This window comes from Phocoena sinus, chromosome 1 (genome assembly GCF_008692025.1).
Source record: "Phocoena sinus isolate mPhoSin1 chromosome 1, mPhoSin1.pri, whole genome shotgun sequence".
NCBI lineage: Eukaryota > Metazoa > Chordata > Mammalia > Artiodactyla > Phocoenidae > Phocoena > Phocoena sinus.
The window spans coordinates 23116644-23140774 of NC_045763.1; the positions used below are offsets into that span (position 1 = coordinate 23116644).

The 24131-nt window shown below is 55.5% G+C and overlaps 1 protein-coding gene across 5 annotated transcripts in view; it reads left to right on the forward strand.

Moving 5' to 3' along the window:
• PTPRU (protein tyrosine phosphatase receptor type U) overlaps positions 1–23463 on the forward strand; it is an 85329-nt gene extending 61866 nt beyond the window's left edge. For 2 of the 5 annotated variants that reach the window (XM_032636469.1, XM_032636460.1), the window contains exons 16-30: positions 2190–2380; positions 3083–3158; positions 3650–3726; positions 9338–9374; positions 9989–10077; positions 10168–10284; positions 11089–11243; positions 12671–12806; positions 13322–13471; positions 15077–15250; positions 18050–18190; positions 20343–20468; positions 20602–20759; positions 21864–21999; positions 22253–23462. In XM_032636469.1, coding sequence (XP_032492360.1) covers positions 2190–2380; positions 3083–3158; positions 3650–3726; positions 9338–9374; positions 9989–10077; positions 10168–10284; positions 11089–11243; positions 12671–12806; positions 13322–13471; positions 15077–15250; positions 18050–18190; positions 20343–20468; positions 20602–20759; positions 21864–21999; positions 22253–22315 — 1826 coding nt within the window. In that variant the 3' untranslated portion in view covers positions 22316–23462. Of the gene's footprint in view, positions 1–2189; positions 2381–3082; positions 3159–3649; positions 3727–9337; positions 9375–9988; positions 10087–10167; positions 10285–11088; positions 11244–12670; positions 12807–13321; positions 13472–15076; positions 15251–18049; positions 18191–20342; positions 20469–20601; positions 20760–21863; positions 22000–22252 lie in introns of all 5 variants that reach the window. The other 3 variants (XM_032636468.1, XM_032636470.1, XM_032636451.1) reach the window with 2 other exon arrangements.
• Positions 23464–24131: the final 668 nt, after the last annotated feature.

Here is a 24131-nt window from a genome sequence, read left to right on the forward strand (position 1 = left end):
TTCCACGAAGAACACTTAGGACCCCTTCGTCTCTGAGTTCTTTGAGCCAGCAGAAATCTTGTTTTCTTGAAACCTTTGTGCTTGTCTTGTGTGTTTGTGGTAGATGGTCTTTAGAATTGTCAGGTCCTGGACCAAGATCCTACGGTGGAGAAGGACCAAGACAAAAAGGCCACCTCTTGTCAAACAGCTGCTCTGGCTTTCTGGGACTCCAGAGGTTCCTGCCTTTCCTGGAAGCTCCTGATCATGTCGACAGCTCCATCTGCAGGTGCTCACGTGCCAGGCACTGGGCTGGGTGCTTCATACACATTATCTTATTGAATATTTACATCATCATCTTGGAGAGTAACAGTTTTAATCTTCATTTGTCATAGGAAAAGGGAAATTTCTGGAGAGTAATTAACATCCCCAAGGTCACATGCAGAGTTGGGATTTGATCTGAGGCCTGTCTGACTTCAGAGCATGTCTCTTCACCACTGTATTACACTGTGTTCCCCTGAGGATGTTTCATGAAACAAGCTTTCCGTGGTGAAAGAGGGAGGTGAAACATTGTTATTTTCCTCCATCTCTTGGAGATTTAAAATACACACTAACTTGTTGGAAGCCCTGAGAGGTTTAACAGGGAAAAAAAAACCCTACTTATTTTTGTTTAAAACAGTTTCACAGACTCCTTTAAAACGTAGAGCCCCTCCTCATCCTCCTTCTCTTCTTTTTAATGGAATACCGTTGAGTCATCTGGCACAACCAGTATTTTCTGGAACACACCCGGACACCCACTACATTAGGCAGATCTCTCCTCTTTGGATCTCAGTTTCCCTATCTGAAAAACTAAGGGTTTGGCGCCTTGGACCACGAATGTGTAACTGGCACATGACTTGCCCTCCAGCTGTAAGCAGCTAGAAATCTGGATAAAATACGTGAAACAGTTGTTTTCAGACATCGGGTACCAGGCACCTCATGACTGTGATTCCCGAGAGAAGAGAAACACACGAGGTGAGCCTTGCCTGGCATCACCTTTCTACTTGGAGGCAGTTTTCAAACCTCAGCACAGGAAGGGGAACCCAAGCAGGGCCTGCAGTCTCCCTGAATTGAAGAGGCAGAGATTGGACTTCGGGGAAGTGGAGCTGCACAGAGGAGGGGGGTGGTGGTGTCCGTCCTGGTGCTGCATTCATTCTGTCTGTTAGTCATGACTAGGAATTAGAGGCCAGGCACCAGCCAGAGAAGGCTCCCCAAGGAGGGTCATTTTAGCTGAGACCTGAAGGATGAGTATGAGTCCACCAGGCATAAAGGGGGGAGTGTTTGAAGCAGAGGAAAAGCATGTGTGAAGGCACAGGGCAGGGAGAGGGCTGGCATCTAGGCCCCGCTGGGCAGAGAACAGCGGTGAGACACGCGGAGAATGAGCCCCTGCACCTCTCCCAGGCCAGGAGAAGGGAGTGAGTGTGTGGGAGTGAGTGTTGGAAGGTGGGTGTGGCTGGGCAGGACTGTTTTCTCAATCCCAGGACCTGATCTAAGGACCAGGGTGGGATGTCCTTGGGGATGCTGACCAGGAGAGCCGGGGAGGGGTGGTCTGGAGGGAGGGGATAGTTTCGTGGGGCCCGTGGGACACCGTGAACCTCTCCGCCTCTTCCCCACGGGCTGAGCCTACGCACAGGCTGACAACGGAAATGCTTACGCAGGAGAAACGCCTCTGTTCAGGTGCTTCCCGTTAATCTGCAGAAGGGGTGGCGGCAGCAGCTAGTTTCGGGACTTGCTTGTCTTTGAATGGGGGTAATTGCTGGGAGTTGTCAATGGTCCAGATTGTTCCCTGGAAGAGGGGAAGGAAGGAGGGATGTCACGGGCTCTGCTGAGCACTTCCCCCTGCAGGCAGCACGTGAAGTCACAGAGGGGTGGGCCCTGCAGGGGAGCCCAGGAGGGTGAGGGGACCACGGGATCACAGCAGGCAGGGCCGAACCAGAAGGGCCCTGCGAGTTCATATGAACCAATCCCCTCAGTTTATAGATGGGGAAACAGATGCAGCAGGGAAGGGGCCACCCAGGGTGGGCCCAGCCAACTGCTTGGCTCCAGCAAACAACCCAGGCGTCCTCCACGCTGGCCGTGCTCCCTTCCCTCCCTCGGCCCCCTGAGTCCGTCTGGGGTTCCCCAGGCTGGGGCCCGTGTGTATCAGAAACCCCTTTCCCTTTCTCTGACTACAGGAGACCAGCGCAGTGGTGGGGTCACTGAGGCCAGCAGCCTCCTGGGGGGTTCACCGCGGCGTCCGTGTGGCCGGAAGGGCTCCCCGTACCACACGGGGCAGCTGCATCCCGCGGTGCGTGTGGCCGACCTCTTGCAGCACATCAACCAGATGAAGACGGCCGAGGGCTACGGCTTCAAGCAGGAGTATGAGGTGCACGGCCCCAGTCCAGCCAGGACCCCTCGCCAGGGCCTTGCCTGGTTGCTCCTCCCTGTGGACCCTGGCAGCCCTCAGCCCAGCCCTGGATGGACCCATGCTCTGACAGTCCCCAAATTCAACCTAATGTTTTGACCTTGACCTTGATCCTAACCTCAGACTGACCTGGTTTCTAACTCTCATCCTAACGCTGACTTGAAAACTGATCTTGAATCTTATCTCAGTCTCCATCTGGACCCTGCCGGGATCCTTATTCTATTCCTGATATGAACCTGACCACCAACACTGACCCTGACCTCCAACCTAAATCCCAGTCTGACTTTGACCCTGACTCTCATCCTAAGCTCCGTTTGGACTCTGACTTGAATCCCATCCTACCTCCATCTGGACTTCATTTGACCCTCACCTTTACCTCCTTCCCAGCTCAAACCTGGATTTGCCCTAAACCTGACCCTCATTCTAAAATGTCTCTGAACTCTAACCCTCTTTTCCCCTCTTTTCTCTCTTCCCCCTACACAGCTTGGTATTGAACTTAGTCCCTCACTTACAAAGGAATTTACAGTGACTTTATTTCAGGCCCCAAGTTTAACCCTGAACCTGGCCCTTGTCGTGGTCCCACTCCCATCCTCTTGAGGGGATAGGGCTCTTATGAGAGAGGGGCTTCCCTCCCTTACTAACTACCACTTTCCCTTCTGGCAGAGCTTTTTTGAAGGCTGGGATGCTACAAAGAAGAAAGACAAGGTCAAGGGTGGCCGGCAGGAGCCCATGCCTGCCTGTGAGTCCTGGGGGAGGGCCTGGGGTCTGGGGCAGTGGGTGGGATGGAACAGGAAGCAGCAGAACAGAAGAGTGAGCCATTTACTGAGGGCCTGTCTCGTGCCAAGCTGTGTGCTGAGCATCACACCTGTTATCTCACTTCGTCCTCTCAGTAACCCTGTGAAGTGGATGTAGTAGAACCCCCACCTTACAGGTAAGGAAACCGAGGCTTGGGAGGTTAAGCCCCCTGCCCAAGGTCACACAGCTATTATACTTGTGTGAGCAGCACAGGACCTCAGGCCTTCTTGATGCTGCAGTGCAGACACTAACCACTGGCCTGCCCTGCCTCCAGCAGTACCAAGGGCCTACTCGTTGGTCCTGAGCCTCTAGGTTCCCTGGCTGACCTGCCTGTGCCCCACCTCTGGCCTCCAGGAAGCTTCCCCCACTGCCTCAGCTCTGGGCTCCCCAGTTCAGCCCCTGCCCACCCCATGGCCACCTGCTCTGTGTTTCCAGATGATCGGCACCGAGTAAAACTGCACCCGATGCTGGGAGACCCTGATGCCGACTACATTAATGCCAACTACATAGACGTGAGTGCCTCGCCCCGTCATCTCTGCTGACCGGCCCTGCCCGCTCCAGGCTCACGGTCCAGGCAGGGCGGGACCTGTCAGGGAACAAATGGGGGTTCACGTGGCTGGGTTCTGAGTGCCCCCACCTCCTGCAGTCAGTGCCACGGAGCTCAGCCGAGGGGAGGAGAGGGTGGGCGGCAGCTGTCAGGAGGGCTTCCTGCAGGCCAGAGTTGGCCTGAGAGACGGGGGATGGGGATGGTGGAGGGGAGTGTCAGTGAGGCAGAATGGAGGGAAGAGGGCAGACAGCTAGGCCTAGATATGAGGAAGGATCCCGTCTTGGGGAGGGGCCAAGAGCCTGGGGGTGGGATTCTGGTGATACACAGCGAGGCTGAAGGCAGACAGGGGCTGCGCTGAAGGCCACGAATGGCAAGCTGAGGAATTTGGCCTTTTCCCTAGGGGCACCAGGGAGTCATTAAAAGTGTTTACCCATGATCAGAGCGGTACTGTAAGAATAATAGCTCAGGTTTACTGACCATGTACTGTGTGCCAAGCACTGTGCTAAGCACGTTATACCAAATAATTACCTTTATGTAATCCCTGCAACCACCCTATGCAGTAGTTAGCATTGTGTGGCCTCACTTAACTGGGGCTCAGAGAGGTGAAGCTACTTTTCCCAGGTCACACAGCTAGGGAGTGGTAAAGAAGAGATTCAAATCTCAGCCTGTCAGGGTCTCTGCTAACCATGAGACTGTCCTGCCAGCCATAGCAGCAACTGCTCGGGCTGGACCAGAGGGAGGGGCCAGAGACAGGGCAGGCAGCCAGGGGGCCTGAGCTTGAGTGTGAAGGAGAGGTGATGAGTCCGCTCCCCAAGTGTGGATGAGGGTGAGACAGGACAGGCCCAGGAGTCGGACCCTGATCAGACTCCCTGACCTGCAGCGAGCCGAGTTTGGTAGAGAGTCATTTATTCATTTGTTAGCTATGTTTTGAGCACCTACTGTGTGCCAGGCATTGTGCTGGGCACCAGGGATACAGCAGTGGGCAAGCAGACACAGTCCCTGCTTTCCGTGAACATATAGATTCTAGTTGGGGAGACACATAAGCGTACAAGTAAAATAAATTCAGACTGGATGGAAAAGCACAGGCCAGAAAAGAGGAATGACTTCCTCAGCGTCACACAGCAAGGTGGTGGTAGTGCCAGGGTTAGCTGTGCCCGGCAGCATGGAAGCAGAGGGCTTGTGCTGGCCTTGGGTGGCTGGAGAGGGAAGGGAAGGGTGGCCCAGGTAGGAGCGGCATGACCGGCTGGAGGTGGAGGAGGCATGTATCTGGGAGGGGGGGAGTCAGGGACTCTGGAGGTGACCTTTCCTTTCCTTTGTCTTCATTCCCTCCTGGTGGCCAGATGCGCTACCCCGTATTTCCCAGAATTCCTTACCTTCTCCCCCACCTCCCATCCTCTCCCCTGGCTGGGCTATGGGGCCGGGCCTGGCCTCACCTCTCAGACTTGGGCAGTTTTGGTGACAGGGGCCTTGCCTCGGTCTCCTCAAGGTCCTCCTTGGCTTCACCTTGGGCCCCGGCAGGGACCTGCCCCTCCCCCTCTCTTACCCAGCCCTCGCATCTCTGCTCTGCCGCCCCTGCTGGCATCACCCATTCTGGCCACTCCTGTGCTCCGTCCACCTCCATCTGCCTCTGGCCTAATATCTGTCTCTTTTGCTTTGTACTGTTCCCTCACTGGAATCATTAAGATTCGGATAAACCGTGAAGTAAGTATCACTCTCCCCATCTCCTCCTCCTCCTGTCTGTCCGACTGGCTATGTCTCAGACTCTCTCACAGTCTCTGGCTGTCTCTCTCTCTGTCTCTGTCCTCCTTCCCCTCCACCTGTGCGCCCAACACCAACCGTCCACTTCAGGGGCTGCCCAGGGCTGAAGATTCGACACGATCCCTGTTTAAACCATTCCCTTCATCTCCTCTGCCCTGAGACCGGCTGGCAGTGTTGGGGTGCCTCCGGGTGCCTCCCCAGGCTCTGTTCTTCACCGGCTATCACCTCTGTCGCCCTTGTCCCGGGCTCCCCATGCCTGATGAATTCTCACTAGCCGCACCTTTTGAGGGCCTGGGAGGGGTGCGATGGGAGGAGCTGCCCTGGGTACCGCGTTTCAGCTGCTTGGGGGTCAGGGTCTTCCAGGAAGCAAGGATGGCCCCGGGCAGTCCCCTTAATACTAGTTTCCCTGGTGTTCAAATCCCTTTGTGATCAGTTTGCTTGAAACTCAACCCTCGCTACTTTGCCCTCAATGTAGCCCTAATTTGAATGTTTTATTTTGGGGGAGCAGTAAGGGTATTTTATTTTCAAAAATTGTGCTGTGTTTGGGCCTTTTAAGAATTAAAAAAAACCCCAATTCATCTAGCAGTCCTCTGATTTGTCTTTCAATACGTATTATTTTCGTAATAGTTGATGCCCGATGGGATTGTTTTCTTTTTTGCGTACTTCGTCTGTTTTATCTCCTTTTTTCTTTTACAAATATATTTCTTGCTTTTTTTATGATTGCAAAAATACAATTCATCATTAGACTCTGAGACAGCACGGAGATACCTAATATATAAAGTGTAAGGTCCTGGCTGTCGCACCTGCTGGAGATGACAGTTGTCCCAGATGTGCTTCTAGACACCCTCTGCCTTGTTTTGAGTTGGTTTAAACAGTTCATTTGTAAAGTTCCTAAACTTAAGTGGAATATTAGGCCCACAGAAGGCAGTGGATGTACTCAGCCTTAGCGCCCCCCCCTTAGGAGGTGATGAATATAGGTCGTTGTATCAATACTTTACGTCTCAATCTCCACAAAACACACTACTCATTTAGCTATTGTCACACTCTTACGAAATGCCCTGAGGAGACTTGGCTTAATTAATCTTCAAATGTCCATTAACGAGAGTGTCATTGGCTGAGCACCTGCTCTGTGCCAGGCACATCATGCCATCCTTACCACACTCTGCAAGGGTGGGACCTGCATTTGGCAGGCGAGAAAATTGAGGCTTAGAAATGTTGAGTGGCTGACTCATGGCCCCACGGCTCTGGATTAGCTCAAACCCATCCTGAGCCCTCCACCCTTACACAAGACCCTGGATCTCTCCCTTTGGGGGCATCAGGGTGCCCTGGGGTCTTGCCCACCGTGCAAGTCGTCAGTCTCCCAGCTCCACTCACTCAGAGGCGCCAGGGAGGGGTGGGAGCAGGCCCCTAGGACATGCTGATGGCCCAGAGTGTGAAGACCTCTGCTCGCTAATCCTGGTCTCTAAAGTGGGTGTGCTCAAGGTGTCTCCTTATCTTCCTTTAACATCTGATCATTTAAAACTTTCCATTTCACTGTCCTCTGTGTGATATAATTGTGTAATACATATATGCAATTCAAAAGTTAATATGCAGGTATTGAAGGCCATCTGTCTAAAACCTTGTTCAGTTGTTTGCTGTATACTGACTAGCAATTGGGCACTGGCAGTGTGCTGGGCACTGGAGGGACAGAGATGGATGAATCAGAAGAGACCCTGGCTCTCTCACGTGAGATTCTCAGGCAGACCGGTTTTAGGTGGAGTAGCTTGTTCCCAGCTTGACTAAGGCTGGGGGTGGAGGGCAGCACAGAGGCAGCACCCCTCTGACCCCAGATGCCCAGCAGCTCCCCTGAGGACTTGAAGCACAGGCAGTGGCTGGGGAGATGGCAGGAGGGAATTAGGCTAGACCCAGAGAGGTTCCAGTAGTGAGGGCTGAATGACTCTGGGAGGCTTTTCGCTATTGGTAACGTTGACTATGTTTTGGTCATTTTCATGGGAACGTGTAGGTATACAACACGTGCATGTCTTGCTATTATCCTCATATTCCGGAGGAGAACAGAGGCTTAGAGAGCCTGGCTACTCAGAGTGTGTTTTGAAGCCCAGCCTTGGCACCACCTGGGATCTGCTTGGAAATGCACAATCCTGGGCCCTGCCCCAGACCTTCTGAATCTGAATCTGCCTTTTAACAAGATCTCCAGGGGATTCGTGTGCACGGTAAAGGCTGAGAAGAGCCCACTTAGTGCCTGGAATCACACAGCTGCTCCTTGGTAGAGTTGCAACAGAGACCCAGGTCAACTTGACCCAAGACTCAGATTCTTAACCCCTGTTGTAAACCACTGTCTGCCCAGGAATTCTTGACACCATTTAGATCTCCAGGGGTACTCGTTGGCCTTTAAAGTAGTAGTAATAGTAATGGCTGTTATTGATTAAGTACTGGCTTAGTGCTTGACATGGTGCCAAGCCCTTGGCATATGTAACTTTATTTACTCCTCACAAGAGTCCAAGGAAGTAAATGCTATAAATATTCCCATTTTATTTATTTATTTTTTGCGGTATGCGGGCCTCTCACTGTTGTGGCCTCTCCCGTTGCAGAGCACAGGCTCCGGACGCGCAGGCTCAGCGGCCATGGCTCACGGGACCAGCCGCTCCGCGGCATGTGGGATCTTCCCAGACCGGGGCACGAATCCGTGTCCCCCGCATTGGCAGGCGGCCTCCCAACCACTGCGCCACCAGGGAAGCCCAATATTCCCATTTTATAGATGTGAAAATACAGGCATAGAGAAGTAAAGGGATTCGCCCAAGGGCACGTACTTAGCAAGAGCTATGCAGAGCAGGGATTTGAACTCTGGCAGTCTGACTCCAGGGCCCCTTGGGCCTGGGAAGCCCACGGGGCCAGAGGATTTGCTGGGAGCTGTGAACTTGAGGCAAGTGGCCGAGCTTGGTTGTTTCTCTTGCACCGGCCTTTCAGTACTTCTTACCTATCCCGTGTTGCCTACATTGATTCCCTGGGTGTCTCCTGTGGGCAGGACCTCATGGGTGGCTAAGGCCCCAGGGTGGGGATGGAGTCTGGCTGGTTCCACTTCTCAGCCTGAGGGCTCTGGGGATGGAGGACGAAGTAGCTCTTGGCCTCTCTTTTGTGGGAGATAATGTAGGTAAAGTGCTTAGCACAGTATGTGACCGTAATAGGACCTCAAAAATGTATTATTATTTTAATAAATAATTATTTTAATTATTTGTTATTGTTTTTATTATTGATTTCAAAGATTTTAAAACACATTTTATCTGAAGTCCACGAGCAACTCCTGTGCTCATTTGCTCCTAACCTGAAGCCTTCATCTGGCCACCCAAGCTCTGGGTGACTGGGGTAGTCGGGAGGGGCATTGCCCATTCTGGTTGCCCTGAGGGGGCCTGGGATAGCTGACAAGACCCAGCCTAGGATCTGGGGTTGCTTAGGGTCTCTGGGGCTTTAGGAACAGGGCAGGGTCACCCCGCAATTTATTTGTCTTCAAACAGCAGCCAGGTTGTAAGCAGATTGCGGATAATTATCCCCAATTTATGAATGGGGAGACCCTCTAGGCCCATAAAGGAATTGTGTCCTCCCTAGGGTCACATAGCAAAGATGGGTTTAAACCGAAGACACTGGTGTCTAAGCTGTACTTCCTTCCTTACTTGGGGACTTGGAGGACAGGGTCACCCTGGTCAGGAGGGTGGGGCAGTTCCCTGGGAGGTGTGTGCAGCTTCTGGGAGAGGAGGGCAGAGGGGGCCTGAGCAAGTGAGGGGCTGCTCCCTGGGGTCTTACCACACCGTCTTCTCCTGTTCCAGGGTTACCACAGGTCAAACCACTTCATAGCCACTCAAGGTACCTGGCAACCACCCCCCCCCCCCCCCGCCATGTGCCCCTCAGTGTGCCTGCCTTCCTGCCTTCCCTGCTTATCTGCCTGCCTCCCATCTGTCTCTCTGTCTGTCTGAGCCCCGCTCTCTGACTGGGTGTCTGGAATCTGGCCATCCGTCTCCGCCCCCTCTTTGTGTTTTTGTTTCCCTGATGTGCACCATCCATTTGTAGCTCCTGGTCCAGCTGTCTGTCTGCATGCAAAAGGGCCAGCCAGACTCGGTCCTCACGGGTGTGGATTGTGCCTCTTGGTCTGGGCGCCGCCTGGGTCCCTCTGGCTGAGTCTTCCCGCCCAGCTGTCCATCTGTCCATCCCGCCTGGAGACTTGTGCCGTGGCCCTCTAGCTCTGCTTCTTGGGTTGTGCTCAGGATGAGGGGTGTCTCCAGGCAGGCCCTCCCTGATAATGCCCACCCCCAGGGCCCAACAGGCATGAGTTGACAGTTGGTGGGGTGTGTGTGGGGTGAGCACGAAGCCCCCATTTGGGGCTCAAGAGTCTCCTGGCCTGGGGTGGTGGTGCGGGGCAGCCGTGTGCTGGGCCTGGGTGGAGACCTGGCCTCAGGGACAAGCATCCTCTGTGCCCCCAGGGCCGAAGCCCGAGATGGTCTACGACTTCTGGCGCATGGTGTGGCAGGAGCACTGTTCCAGCATTGTCATGATCACCAAGCTGGTGGAGGTGGGCAGGGTAAGTGGGGCCGTGGGGGACGGGTGTGGTGGGCCAGGGGGCAGTGAAGAGCCCGCTGAACCTGCCCCGTGGGGACTCCAGGTGAAATGCTCGCGGTACTGGCCAGAGGACTCAGACATGTACGGGGACATCAAGATCACGCTGGTGAAGACGGAGATCCTAGCGGAGTATGTTGTGCGCAGCTTTGCCCTGGAGCGGGTGAGTCTCCTGTCGTCACGGGGCCCTTCCCAGGCTGCCTGCGAGGTGGGGCAGAGCCCACCTCCCCCAGCCCAGGAGTGGAGGGTGGGAGGGGCCCCGCTGCCTGCCCAGCAAGGCAGCTACTCGGTAACTGCTGAGAGCACCGTGGACGGGTGGAAAGGTGGCCGTCTTTGCTGGCGACTCCGAGAGGAAGTCGAGGCGATGAGGAGGATGCGGGTCGCGGCCCAGGTGCCGGTCCTGTTCCGTGCTAGGCTCTGTGCTAAGCCCGTTGCACATATTGTTTCAGCCCTGGAAAGCTCTGTGGGATTAGGCCTTTGCCCTTAGACCCATTTTATAGTTAAGGAAAGTGAGGCTCAGAGTGGTTACATCACTCATGAAAAGCCACAGGGTCAGGCATGACCAGATTTTCCTAATCATGGTCCCACTTGATCGTCTGTAAAATCCTCAGAAGAAAGATAGTTTTCCCCCTTTGAACTAAGACCCGGAGAGTCAAAATGATCTCCTAGGGCTGTTGTGTAATCCAGGCGGTAGAGGTGGGTGACTACTAACGGAGGTTTGGCACCAGGAAGATCCCAGCCCAACTCCTGCATAATATCTGTCTCGTCTAACTTCGGGCAAGTGGTTTCTCCTCTTTCGAGCCTTAGTTTTCTCACCTGTACAATGAATCATTAATACCCACCTCTTGAGTCTCATTGGGGTGAACTGAGTTCTTGCGGTGAGATGCTAACCCCCGTGCCCGGCACACAGCAAGTGTCTGATAGACGCCAGCAGGGACTCTGACTGTTACTACTCTTGTCTCCCCAGAGAGGCTACTCTGCTCGCCACGAGGTCCGCCAGTTCCACTTCACGGCGTGGCCGGAGCACGGCGTCCCCTACCACGCCACGGGGCTGCTGGCTTTCATCCGGCGCGTGAAGGCCTCCACGCCCCCTGATGCTGGGCCCATTGTCATCCACTGCAGGTGGGGTGCCGGGAAGCCCAGGGAGAAGAGGGGAGGGGAATGGGGCTGTTGGAGGTCCCTAAACGAGATTGGACTTGGGTCCTTCCTGCTCAGAGACAGAGGACAGGGGAGAATGACCACCAGGGGCCCTTTGCACTCTGAGCTTTGGCTCTTCGGTTGGTACCCTTGTGTGCTCCCCAAGACCTGGGGAGGCCCTTCTCTCAGATGCCGAGGGGGCGCTGGAGACATGGAGGGCGTGAGGGGTTGGCGAGGCACCAGGCGGGACTGAGATCCACTTGCTTCCTTTGAGCAAGTGTGCCCCTGGGGCCCCCTTCTGGTCTGTACCCCCGTCCTCCCTTCCAGAGCAATCACTATCCTGACTTCTAAACCTTAGATTCATTTTGCATGCTTTTGAACTTTGTATAAATGGAACCATACATCAGGTGCACTTTGGAATCTGACTTTCCCTTAACCTTATGTTTATAAGGTTCATCCATATTGTATCCTGTTCCACTGGGTGAATAAACCACAATGTGTTTATCCACTCTGCTATGGATAGGCATTTCCAGCTTTGAGCTATCGTGAATAGTGCTACTAAGGACATTCTATTGCATGTCTTTTGGCCGACACACACACACCTTCCAGGGAGGTATGTACGTAGGAGTGGAATTGCTCTGTGTGAATGTTCAGCCTTACTAGGTACTACCAACAGTTTTCCAAAGTCGTTGCACTAATTCAAGCCCCCAGCAGCGGTGTACGGGAGACACGGTGGCTGTGTGTCTCTGTGGCTGACACTTTGCTACTGCCATTTTCAAGCTTGAGATCTTGGTGTCATCTTTGTCCTCCCCCCTCCTCTCAACTCTGCTCAACCTGGTGCTGAATGTGAGGATCCCAGAATCGGGCCCGACCCAGCCCAGCTCTCAAGGAGCTCCCAGTTGGTGAGGGAGACAGCCACATAAACAATGACCACGGAGCAGGAAGGAAGGTTTTGATAAAAGTCCACCCAGATTGCTCTGGGAGGTCAAAAGCATGACATCTGCTGGAGGATCCACTGAGTATGTGAGTGGGTTTGAGCGCGTAGGGCTTTGAAGGATGTGCAGGAGATTTTGGGACATCCAGGAGACCAGAACATTCTTGGATTAATGTTCTCTGAGCAGCACCTTTGTTCCTCTCCCCCAGTCACAGCTGCTAAGTTGGGCTGGTTTCACACCTGCATTCTCCCTACCCTTTCTTTCCTCTCCTTCCCCAAGGCCCAGCCCCCACTCTGTCCTCTATCACATTTCACCGGAACTCTTCCAAGCAGCCTTGTGTCTGGCTCCTCCTGTATCCCACATCCCCTGTGTGGCGTAGATATGGCCAGGGGCCCCAGGCACCCTCTTCTCTTCTTTTGCTTGGTCCCGGGCTTCCTCCCCAAGGCCCTGACCTGGCCTGGGCCGCTCTCTCCCCAGCGCGGGCACTGGCCGCACAGGTTGCTACATCGTTCTGGATGTGATGCTGGACATGGCGGAGTGTGAGGGGGTCGTGGACATTTACAACTGCGTGAAGACCCTCTGCTCCCGGCGCGTCAACATGATCCAGACTGAGGTGGGGTTGCAGCCCTCTCCCCGCTTCCCCTCCAGCAGGAGTGTCCCTCGTTCAGGAGCTTGAAGCCGGTGGAGTGTGTCAGAAGGGTGTCCTAGGATGTCCCCTTGTTCTTTCCCATCCCTGAACTTGGCCGGCCAGCCTCTTAGGGTCTTCCCAAACTCAGCTCCACTGTGTTCAGTTGGGTGAGGTCAGACAGCACTGCGCCAAGGTCATAGGTTCTACAGTCAAGACATAATGCTTACTGGGTTTGTCTCCTCACTAGACGTGTGACCCTGGGCTGTCCCCTCACCTTCAGAGCTTCTCATAGGGTTATTATGGGGATGAAATATGAGATAAGTGAGCAAACATCCCTGAAGGTTGTTTCAGGTACAGTGGGTCCAACCTGTAGTAACAGGTGGTTGGACTCCACCTCAGAGCAACCCGGCCTCAAACATGAGCTTGCCTCCCCCCTCAACCCTAAAATCTCTAACTTCTGCTCCCCTCCTGGTTCCTCATATTCTCATCTCCTGCTCCAGGAGCAGTACATCTTTATCCATGATGCAATCCTGGAGGCCTGCCTGTGTGGGGAGACCACCATCCCTGTCAGCGAATTCAAGGCCACCTACAAGGAGATGATCCGCATTGACCCTCAGAGTAATTCCTCCCAGCTGCGGGAGGAGTTCCAGGTGGGGCATGAGTGTATGTGTATAGGTGTGGTTTATGAGTATGTGAGTGTGTGTGTGTGTGTGTGTGTGTGTGTGTGTGTGTGTGTGTGTAGTATTGGGAGGTCCTCAGTGCTGTAGGAGTCACCGAGGGCCAAGCAGGATGCACAGAGCTGGGTTACTAGGAAGGACTTAGAGACAGTGGAGGAGGTGGTGCATCCAAGAAATTAAGAGTCCAGGCTTTGAAGTCAGATAAACCTGGGTTCAGATCCTGGCTTACCTAGTTAAGAGCTGTGAATAACCTTGAACAAATCACTTGACCTCTCTAAACCACAGTTCTCTTACCCAGAAAAGAAAGATAGTTAATATTGTCTTTGTAGTCTTTGTAGTCATTAGGATTCTTTTGGTTGCAGGTGATAGAAGTCCAGCTCAGTGGCTCTTGTAACTGAAAAGTCTGAGGATGTGCAGCTTTAGTTATGGCTGGATCCAGGGGTTCAAATGATGATGCCAGGATTTAGTCTGTGTCCATTTTTGGTTCTGCTTTCTTTGTTTTTGGCTTCATTCTCAGACCCACACTCTGGCCCCTCACGGTGTCAGGCTTACGTTATCTTTGCCGTCAGAAGACTCTGGAAGAGGGCAGTTCATGCTCCCAACAGCCCCAATAAAAGTCCCAACCAGACTCTCATGTGCCCATTTCTGAGCTGATCACTGGGACCAGAGAGATGGAGCGCACTGATCGGCCTAGGCCTGGTTCTCGGGGCAGGGCCAGTCTCAACATGTCACATGACTGAGGTGGGAGAAGGCTGGTTCGCCAGAGAAGTTTGAGCATGGTCACTGGGTACGGAGAGACCCCAGATGTCCTTTCTACTCCAAGGTTCCTGTGAGGGTTCGGTGGTACGTGCCGGGTGCCTGGCACTCTAGGATGGCCATAGAGTGATGTCACAGGAAACGTTCTCTGTGATTCCTGGAGAAGGATGTTGAGCCCTGAGGACCATGAGAGACTGGGTTCCCTGATAGGGAGCCCCAAGAACAAGAGAAGAAATGGAGACCCGGTGAATCAGGATGCATGAGGCATGAAGGCAGGAGGGTAGGGGAGGTGACCCAGAGTCCCTGGCTTGCTATTGTGCCAGGTGTCCCTTGACAGGGCCATGATGGAGGAAGGTGACCACCTGTGTCAGTCCCTGGAGTCTGCTTTGTGGAAGATATGGGGTTTCAGGGCTTAGCTCCTTGCAAGCACCTGGTAATGATCCTCATGGCGCCATCTGTGTATTGAAAGCTGTGCCTGTGCCAGGCTTGATATTATCTCACTTATCCTCCCAGCAGCCCCGTGAGGTAGGCATATTATTATCCCATTTTACAGTTGAGGGAAAATGAGGCTGAGAGATACAGTAGCTTGTCTAAAGTTACATAGGTGCTGAGGAGGCAGACTCCAGTCCCCAGAGCTCTGTCCAGGCCCTGGCATCCTGGAGACAGGGAGCCTGTATCCCTCCCTCTCTCCCTTCCCTCTGGACCTCAGTTTCCCCATGCATTAAATGGGCCTAATAACCCAGCCCCATCTCCTTCGTGGGGCTGGGAGGAGGCCCCACAAACACAGGAGTCACCTCCCTTTCCTCTCCCCACTCCTTGTAGACGCTGAACTCGGTCACGCCGCCGCTGGATGTGGAGGAGTGCAGCATTGCTCTGTTGCCCCGGAACCGGGACAAGAACCGCAGCATGGACGTCCTGCCGCCGGACCGCTGCCTGCCCTTCCTCATCTCCACCGACGGGGACCCCAACAACTACATCAACGCAGCCCTGACAGATGTGAGGGCACGGGGGTGGGGTGGGCTCTGGGACTCTCCCACCCAGCAGCATCTGGGAAGGTCCAGGAGCCAGGGGGGCAGAGCTGAGGGCTCTGATTAGGGGGACCCTCTGCCTTTTTTGGGACCAGGCCCATTGTGTGGTCCTCCTTCCCCCAAGGGTCTTTCATTCAGGGCACTTAAGCCAGTGTCCCCCTTCAGGTATTACCGCTGGCCTGAATAGAAGTCTGGGTGGTGGAGTTCAGACAGGGCTGTCTCCAGGTTCAGGCCCAGCAGAGCCTGGGGTAGGATGAGTGATTCGAGGGCTTTGACTGGGGAGACTGGGAGGGTTTGGGGTTGGGACTTGAGATTTGATGTCTGGAGCCAGGGGAGCTTGTCTTGGGGTGGTCGAGCTAGAGCCTGCCCAGGACCTGGCCTGGAGTAGTGACTTGTTCCCTGGGCCCAGCCTGGCCATGGTCTGAGGGCTCAGGAGCTGTTTAGGAGCCCCTTCCCTTGCTCCCAGCTCAGGGGGCTCCACCGCCTTTACTGGGCATTGCAAGCAGAGCAGGGGCTTTAGGGTCCAGTGAATAACTCCCAGGTGCTGCTACCTGAGGGGGATAAGTCTGGGAGTGTCCCCTCACTCCTTCCCCAACTGGACCCAGTTGAGAGAGAGGTGTAGAGGCCAGACAGGTGGAGGTAAAATGTTACTGTTTTAAGAAAGCCAGTGGCACTGGAGAATGTGACTTCAGTGATGTGGCTAAGTGGACTGGCTGCTCCTTCACCCCTCAGGCAGGCAGACCGGTCCTCCCGGCCACAGCTGTCCAGCCACAGCCCCACTCATGCCCCCTACATCAGGGATAGGCCTTTCCTGCGGCAGGGAGCAGCAGCCGTTGAATGCACACCTTCTGAGGACAGGACAGGCTGGCCTGGAAAAAGCAGGGAAGGGGCCGAGCTCAGCGCGCTCCGTCCTCATCCCAAACTTGCCCATGGGAGGAGTGCATGAAGGTGGGCCGAGGCCAGGTGTGTCACCACTGGACGTCCCTCCACGTGGAAATGAGAGCTGAGGGGAGGGAGGTTCCCCTACAGCAGGGACGAGGGAGATGGGCCTTTCTTGGCCCAGTTCCTGGCCAGGGCCCCTTGGCACGCAGGTGCAGGGGACAGTGGGGTTTCTCTAAGGAGGGAAAGCTCCCACACTTGCTTCCCAGGGGCTTCCTGGAGCGAGCTGAAGGCAAGTGGGGGAGTGGCCCCAGCCACTGCAGGGAGTGAAGGGAGAGGGGGCCGGGGCCCTGGAGAGGAGGCAGAGGGTGCTGGCGAGCTTTGGATGGGATCGTAGGAATCTGTGGCCTCCCTCTCAGCTTGCTCTTTGGCCTCAGCGTGCCCATCTGCACATGCGGGGATGGAAAGGAGGCTCTGTGAGGTCCTGAGAGTCTCTGAGCTGGAGAGGGTCACGCTGGCTCCCTGGCCTTGGATGGGAATGGGCGAGTAAGGTGGCGAAGCTTCCCTGGGGCCATGATATCTCACACACTTGATCCCAACCATGCAAAGCCTTTTGCCTCATGAACCATGAGTCCCAGGAGCCAGGAGGCCCTGATGCTTGGGTTGTAGTGAGCTAATCTCGGGGCCAACTGGGGTCTGTTGCGGGTGGTTAAGTCTGCAGGGAGCTCCACTGGGTGCCCAGGCCTGAGGTTTGGAGCCTGGCTGGGCCTGGCCTTCAGGAGCTGGCAATCAGGGAGCCTTCAGTGAGCCCTGGGGAGGGGGTCGGAAGAGAAGAGCATCAGGAGAGGAAGGGGGACATGGCACAGGTGGGTCAAGGCAGGGCACCAGGATGAGACTTGGGGCTGGGGCACTGAAAGGGGGGAAGGTTGGTGCCAGCCCACCTGGAGGGGCAAGGTTGGGAGCAGGGAACAGAGTCAGTACCGGTCACTGGTCTGGGGTCCTGGGTTGGAGTGTCAGACCTTTGATCCGTGGAGTTGGAAGGGACCTAGCTATTTATTTATTCAAAAATATTTATTGAACCCCTACAAAGTTCTGGGCACAGGCCACACCCTGAAATCTCTGCCCTCCTGAACCTTGTATTTGGGGAATGGGTTGAGACAGTCAACAAACAAATATGCAATGGAATGTCAGTCGCTGGTGATTTCTACAAAAAACAACCAGGCAGAAGAAGTATTTAATGTGGGTCTTGGGGTACGTGTGTGGCAATTTTTTTTTTTTTTTTTTTTTTGCGGTATGCGGGCCTCTCACTGTTGTGGCCTCTCCCATTGCGGAGCACAGACTCAGCGGCCATGGCTCACGGGCCCAGCCGCTCTGCGGCATGTGGGATCTTCCCAGACCGGGGCACGAACCCATGTCCCCTGCATCGGCAGGCGGACTCTCAACCACTGCGCCACCAGGGAAGCCCTGTGGCAATTTTTAATGAGTTCGTAAGGAGGGCCACTTTGAAGAGGTGAAGTTAAGCAAAGACCAGAAAGAAGTGAGGGAGAGAGCCATGTATACACTTGGGAAATTTGTTCCTGGCAACAGGAATAGCAGGTGCAAAGGCACTGAGGCAGGGAGCAAGCTTGACCAGCCTACCATGCCCAAGCTCCCATTGCCACCCATTGGGAACCTTTTGCCCTTTAACTCCTGGGGGCCATGGGCTTGGGCATTAGAGGTCTGGGGGCTCACCCCATCAACTCAGGCCTCAGTTGCTGGCCAGCCTCCAAATTGGGCCCTTGGAGGCAGCCTGGTCCTTTGGGGGCAGAGCTGTGGTGGGCAGGGCAGGAGGACAGTCTGTTGCAGAGGCTTGGCAATGTCGGGGCACTGAGTTCTGGTTTCCCTGCAGAGCTACACGCGGAGTGCAGCCTTCATCGTGACCCTGCACCCGCTGCAGAGCACCACGCCTGACTTCTGGCGGCTGGTCTACGACTACGGGTGCACCTCCATCGTCATGCTCAACCAGCTGCACCAGTCCAACTCCGCCTGGGTGAGGGCCCTGCTGGCCGGGCAGGCTGGCTACCTGCAGTCTAGGACCTCAGTGTATTCAAGGGCACATCTCAAAAGTCAGTGGTTGGAACCCAGCTCTGCCACCTACTTGCTGAGTAGGGACCTTAGATGTGTCCTACTTCCTCCCAGAGCCTCAGTTTCCTTGTCTGTAAAACGAGGCTCAGACTAGAGAAAAATAGCTGTTCTTTATGGAGCATCTGATGTATGCCAGGGACTCTGCTTTGCGCTTATGGGCTTCAGGTGAGAAAATTAAGACCCAGAGAGGTGAAGTGACTTCTCCAAGGTCACATAGCTGGGCAGTGGCAGAGCTGTGCCCCCTACCCTGGGCTGCCTCCTCCCAGAGCCTCTGCTTTTTCAGTCACTCAACGAAACTGCTCACGATGGGGGCCTTTGAGGCAGAGTAAAATTCCAGCCTCCTTACCTTCCGACTGTTTGATCTAGGGTAAGTTAATCTACCTCTCTGAGCCTCAGCTTCCTTCTCTGTGAAATGGGGACTATCACAGCACCTGTTCTCTCAGGGGCTATTGTCAGGACCATGTGGGATGTATGCTTAGCACTGTGTCATGCTCGGCACATGGCAGGTGCTCAGGACATGGCAGGGATGAAGATGATGAGGGTGACAGTCGCTTCTGAGGTTGGTCCAGACACTGGTCAGTGATTTCAGCCTAGGGGCAGCTACCCTCATTTCCTTTCAGGGCTCCCAAAGCTGGAACTCCTGGGAGGTACAGACGCCCAGCCTTCCACCCTGCATGACCATCTTCTCTAGATCTCTGGGCCCCCGCTCTCCCCAGGTCCCCATCCCAGGAGGCCCAGGAAGATTTGCTGTAAAATGAGCATGACAGCCTCTTAATGGCTGCCTGGGGAAGATGGTTAACTGGGTTCTTTGCAAGTGAGGTGCTTGGTATAAATGACCTAGAACTGCAGGGTAATGGGCTCCAGCACCTGGACAGGGAATCCCATGTGGCAAGGACCTGCCCTTGCTCAGATGGAGGTGAGCGACCCATAGGGAGTCACACAGATGTCATTCAATGGTCACCCGTTTGCTAATTCATTCAACCACCTTTCCTCACGGGCCACTCCCTGTCAGCCTGGTGGGGAGACAGAAGAACACACGGCCCCTCCCAGATCTCACGGTCCAGGGGTAAGCAGGTACAAAAACTGATCATGACAGCAGAGGGAGAGGGCTATCATGGAGCTGGCACAGGGACACACAAGAGCCTGGGGGGATGATTGATCAGGGAGGGCTTCCTGGAGGAGGTAATATCTGAGCTGAGATGTGTAGGAAGGGTAGAGTTAACTAGGTGAAGAGGTGGGAGATGAGTGATCCATGGAGAGGGAGCAGCACGTGTAAAGGCCTGAATGCAAGGAGTTGCCAGGCGCCAGGCAAAGGAGGACGGTAGTGTCCTCTCTTCGTGGTCAGAGAGGGAGGCAGATGGAGCATGGTGTTGCCTGGGAGGAGCCTAGGAACCATTTCACAGATGGAGAAACTGGGGCCCAGAGAAAGGAAGAGCCTTGCTAGAAGGCTGCTAGAAGCTGGGGCCTTGGACCAGCTGCCCAGAGAACCCGTGTATGTACGTGTGTGTGGGCTGCTTCTCCTGTGTCCCTCCACTGTCTTGAGTCTGTGGCCTGGAGGGGGTACATTTGGGACCCTGACTGCACGGAGGGATCTTGGGGCAGGAGTCGGGGTGCTGAGCTGTGTGGCAGCACAGGGACACCTCACGTCTGTGAGCTGATGCTGGAGGGCCGAGGCAGCAAGAGAGAGGGCCGTGGGGCAGGGGTGCTGGCGTGGGTGGGGGTGATCTGAGGCCTGTCCCTGGAAGAAGGCAACTTCGTGTAGATGTGTGTGCTGGTGAGTGTGTTGGGTGTAGCTGTCTCGTGGCACGGCAGTGAGTGTCCGTGTACCACTATAAAGGGTTTGCCTTGGCTGACCTGAGTGTGTCAGTACAAACGCACTGGGGCGGGCGTGCACTGCGGTCTGATGGGTGAGCGGTGGGATGTGGGGGGAACTGAAGGTGAGTCTGGAGTGAATGGTGGGCCCCGGACAAGCGTGCAAGTCTGGGGGTGGGCGTGGGCGGCAGCTGCCCAGCCGGCTCAGCTCCGCTCCGCTCCGCCCCCTCTGCCCACGCTCCCAGCCATGCCTGCAGTACTGGCCTGAGCCTGGCCGGCAGCAGTATGGCCTCATGGAGGTGGAGTTCGTGTCAGGCGCAGCGGACGAGGACTTGGTGACCCGCGTTTTCCGGGTGCAGAACATCTCTCGGGTGAGTGATCTGGGAGCTCCAGGATGAGAACCTTGGTGGGGGCTGAGTGGCTTTGAATGACCCTCTTGAGGTCCCCAGGGGGCCGTGCAACCCTTGGCACTCATGTCCCCTGGCTGATTGCCCGCACCTCCAGCTGCAGGAGGGGCACCTGCTGGTGCGACACTTCCAGTTCCTGCGCTGGTCTGCGTACCGGGACACGCCGGACTCCAAGAAGGCCTTCCTGCGCCTGTTGGCTGAGCTGGACAAGTGGCAGGCAGAGAGTGGGGACGGGCGCACCATCGTACACTGCCTGTGAGTGCCGGCCCTCCCTCGGCTGGGAGGAGGGGTCAGGGCCCCACGGGACCGGGGCAGAGGCCAGTGTGAGAGAGGGCCTCGGGGCTGTGGCACCCAAACCCTGAGCTCCCAGGCAGCGCGGCCTGGACTCTGCCCAGCCAGGCGAGGCTGGCCCTGCCTTCCATGGAGGAGCCCAGTCACTTTCCAGGGTATGGACTCAGTCCCGAACACCCTCCCAGTACCCTCTGTGTGATGTTTGACTGGGCCAATTTAATTAGAGAGATCTTGTCGGAATAGTTAGTTTAGCCCATGATTCGGTGACGTACTTTTCAAATCAACGGAATTCTGGTCTTTGTTCATGTCTGTATGTCTGTAGCTTTTTTCATTCATTCATTCACATGCCTCGTTCACAGATTCGCTTATTCACTCACATCTGGGTGCAGTCACTTCTTTGCCTCCCACTTTTTCATGCTCTCAGCACTTACCCTTCCCTGTGTCAGGCTGGGCACATGGGGGGCAGGGACAGGGAGCTGAGTCAGGCAGGGCGTGACCCTCGAGGGCTTTTGGTTCTAGTGGGAGAGACCCCTTGAGAAAGGGGCAGAGGGCCTAGTCCGTCCCCCATCTCCCAAGAGGAACCCCACACCCCAGGTCACAGGGAACAGTGGAGGGAGAGGGCTGGGGACTGGGGGAATGGGAGGGTCTCCGTGTGAGAGGCCATGGGTCTGACTGGGAGTGTATCTGTGTTACTCGGGGTCGCTGGTGTTCCCAGTGTTTGTTTTCTCTCCAGCTCTCTGGTGTTTTGCTTGCTGCCTTGCAGTCCTCTTCTGTTGCTGGCTTTGTCTCAGTGTCTTTCTCTTGGAGTGTGTCTGGCCTCCTTTCTCTCGAACCTGCTCTGTTTCTCTTGGAAGCTCTGCCTTCCTAGATACCTTCCACTTGGGATGCTAGTCTGTTATCCCCTTAACCTTCTCTTTCTGCTGCTGCCTCTGGGCTCCCTGACTCCTCCCATCTGGGTTCCCTGCCCCGCCCCTCCCTTCTGGATTCCCTGGCCCTGCCCTGCCCTTCACCCTTGAGTTCGCCCTACCCACCAAGCCCAGCCCCAAATCTTTCGTGTCTCTCCTTTAGAAATGGGGGCGGCCGCAGCGGCACCTTCTGCGCCTGCGCCACGGTCCTGGAGATGATCCGCTGCCACAACCTGGTAGACGTTTTCTTTGCTGCCAAAATGCTTAGAAACTACAAACCCAATATGGTGGAGACCCTGGTGAGGCGCCATGTACCCCTTGCCCACCCACTTCCAACTTCCCGGTCCACGCCCGGCCAGGCCCCTCAGCACCCCTCTCCCTTATCTGGCCCCCACAGTTGGGTCTTGGGTTCTAGTCCTCTGGTACCAAAATGTTACCCCCATTTCTCCCCTTCTCCCCATCGATGGGGCAGGGCTCATGCTTGCCCCTTTGCCCCAGTACTAGGGTACTAGGGAGGGACCAGGCTGGTGATTCCTTCTCTCCCTCTCCCAGGATCAGTACCACTTCTGCTATGATGTGGCCCTGGAGTACCTGGAGGGACTGGAGTCAAGATAGCAGGAGCCCCTGGCCTGGGGCACCCACTGCGCACTCAGGGCCAGGCCCACCATCCCGGACTGGCATGGAAGACCTGCACCCCCAACTCTGCTCAGCTGTAGCCCTCACAGGGGAATTACTGGAGTGGGCGCTGGGCCATCCTGGTGCCCCCTTCCACTGTGGGCAGGGCCTTTCAGCACCTCCGTGGGTACGCTGCGGGCCAAGGAGGAGCTTAGCAAGACTGCAGCCCAGCCCACCTCCGCGGGGTCCTGCAGGCCTTCTGAGAGGCCTGGCGCTGCCCGGCAGAGTGACGGGCTCAGAACTGCCGGCTCTGGGAGACCCAGGCTCAAGCCCCTGGATTGCATCCCAGCCCTAGGCAGAGATGAGTGAAGCCCTGTAGAGCAAGTGCTAGGCCAGGGTTTCCACCCAGCTTGGCTGGACGTGGGTAGAGAGTGCACTGGGGCTTGGCATCTAGCATCCCATCTGGCCCAGCCCCTGAGGGTCCTGGGGAGACTGGGCTCTGCCTTGATTTGCCAGTGGGCACTTCAGACTCGTCCCCCCAGGGGGAACGTCAGCTCTCTCCCCCACCCGCTGCCTCCCTGCAGCCCCGGGGATATTTCGCTCATGACCCCTACCCACCCTCCATTTCTGCTTCCCTGAACGTGCTCTGAGCTTCCCCGAACCGGGATCTGCCCATCCCTACCCTGTCCCGTGTGGGGTCCCTTCCCTGCTTGACCCAATGTCTGCAGAATGAAGTCACCTCAGCCCCCGCTGCCTATAACTTTCAGGCCTCACTGGCTGGGTCCTGGGTCAGTGACAATCTGCAAGGCTGAATGACAGCCCCTGGGGTTGAGGTCCCTGTGGCTTCTGGTCAGGCTGGCCACTGGGACGCTATTAAATAAGGGGTGCTCAGCACCTCTAGGGTTTGGAGAAAGAAGGTATATTTTGGGATGGAGGATCTATGCTTTTGTTGTTTATTTTATTTTTTGATGGGGGGGGTGGGAAGGTCTCTTTAAAATGGGGCAAGCCACACCCCCATTCCGTGCCTCAATTTCCCCATCTGTAAACTGTAGATATGACTACTGACCTACCTCGCAGGGGGCTGTGGGGAGGCATAAGCTGATGTTTGTAAAGCGCTTTGTAAATAAACGTGCTCTCTGAATGCCACAGAGCAGCCTTATGTGTGTCTGGCCGGCCTGACTGGGGCCTGCTCACCTGCCCCCAGCCTCCCAGTGCGGCGGGAGGGCCCTGGTCTGGCCTCGAATTGTCCATCCATAAAATAGGGGGAGGGGCATGGACCAGAGCATCGTCCAGGGGCCTCCCACTTGCAGAGCTGGTTCCAAGGGACCTTGGCTGTTGCTGTCTCCACCCAAACCTCTGAAGCACTTACTCAGACAGGGGGCTTTATCCTGAGACCTCCGAGGGCCACAGAGCTAGCTGCCTCTGAACCCCTGGGGGCCTGGATCTAGGTTGAGCTCCTTCGCATCCAGCATGGGAAGCTCAGGCTTCAGTGTCAGGCAGATGGTCCCCACCATCTGTGAGACCCTGGGCAAATCAGCTGCCTCTCCTGGCCTTGGTTTCTCATCTGTAAAATGGGAACAATTCTATCATGATGAGATGAGGTAGTGGTTAAGTGCCTATGTGGTGCCAGGTGTGCAGAAAGAGCTCCATTTAAAACACAACAGAGATAGGACAGAGCAGACACATATCTCGTGGGGATGATTGTCCAGCTGCCTGAGTCCAGCCCATTCCCAGTCTCTGGCTTCCTCAGGGGGTGCAGTGGGAGGAGGAGTGCCCTGGCTGGCAGGGCCCTGAGTCACTCCTGGCTCTGTCACAG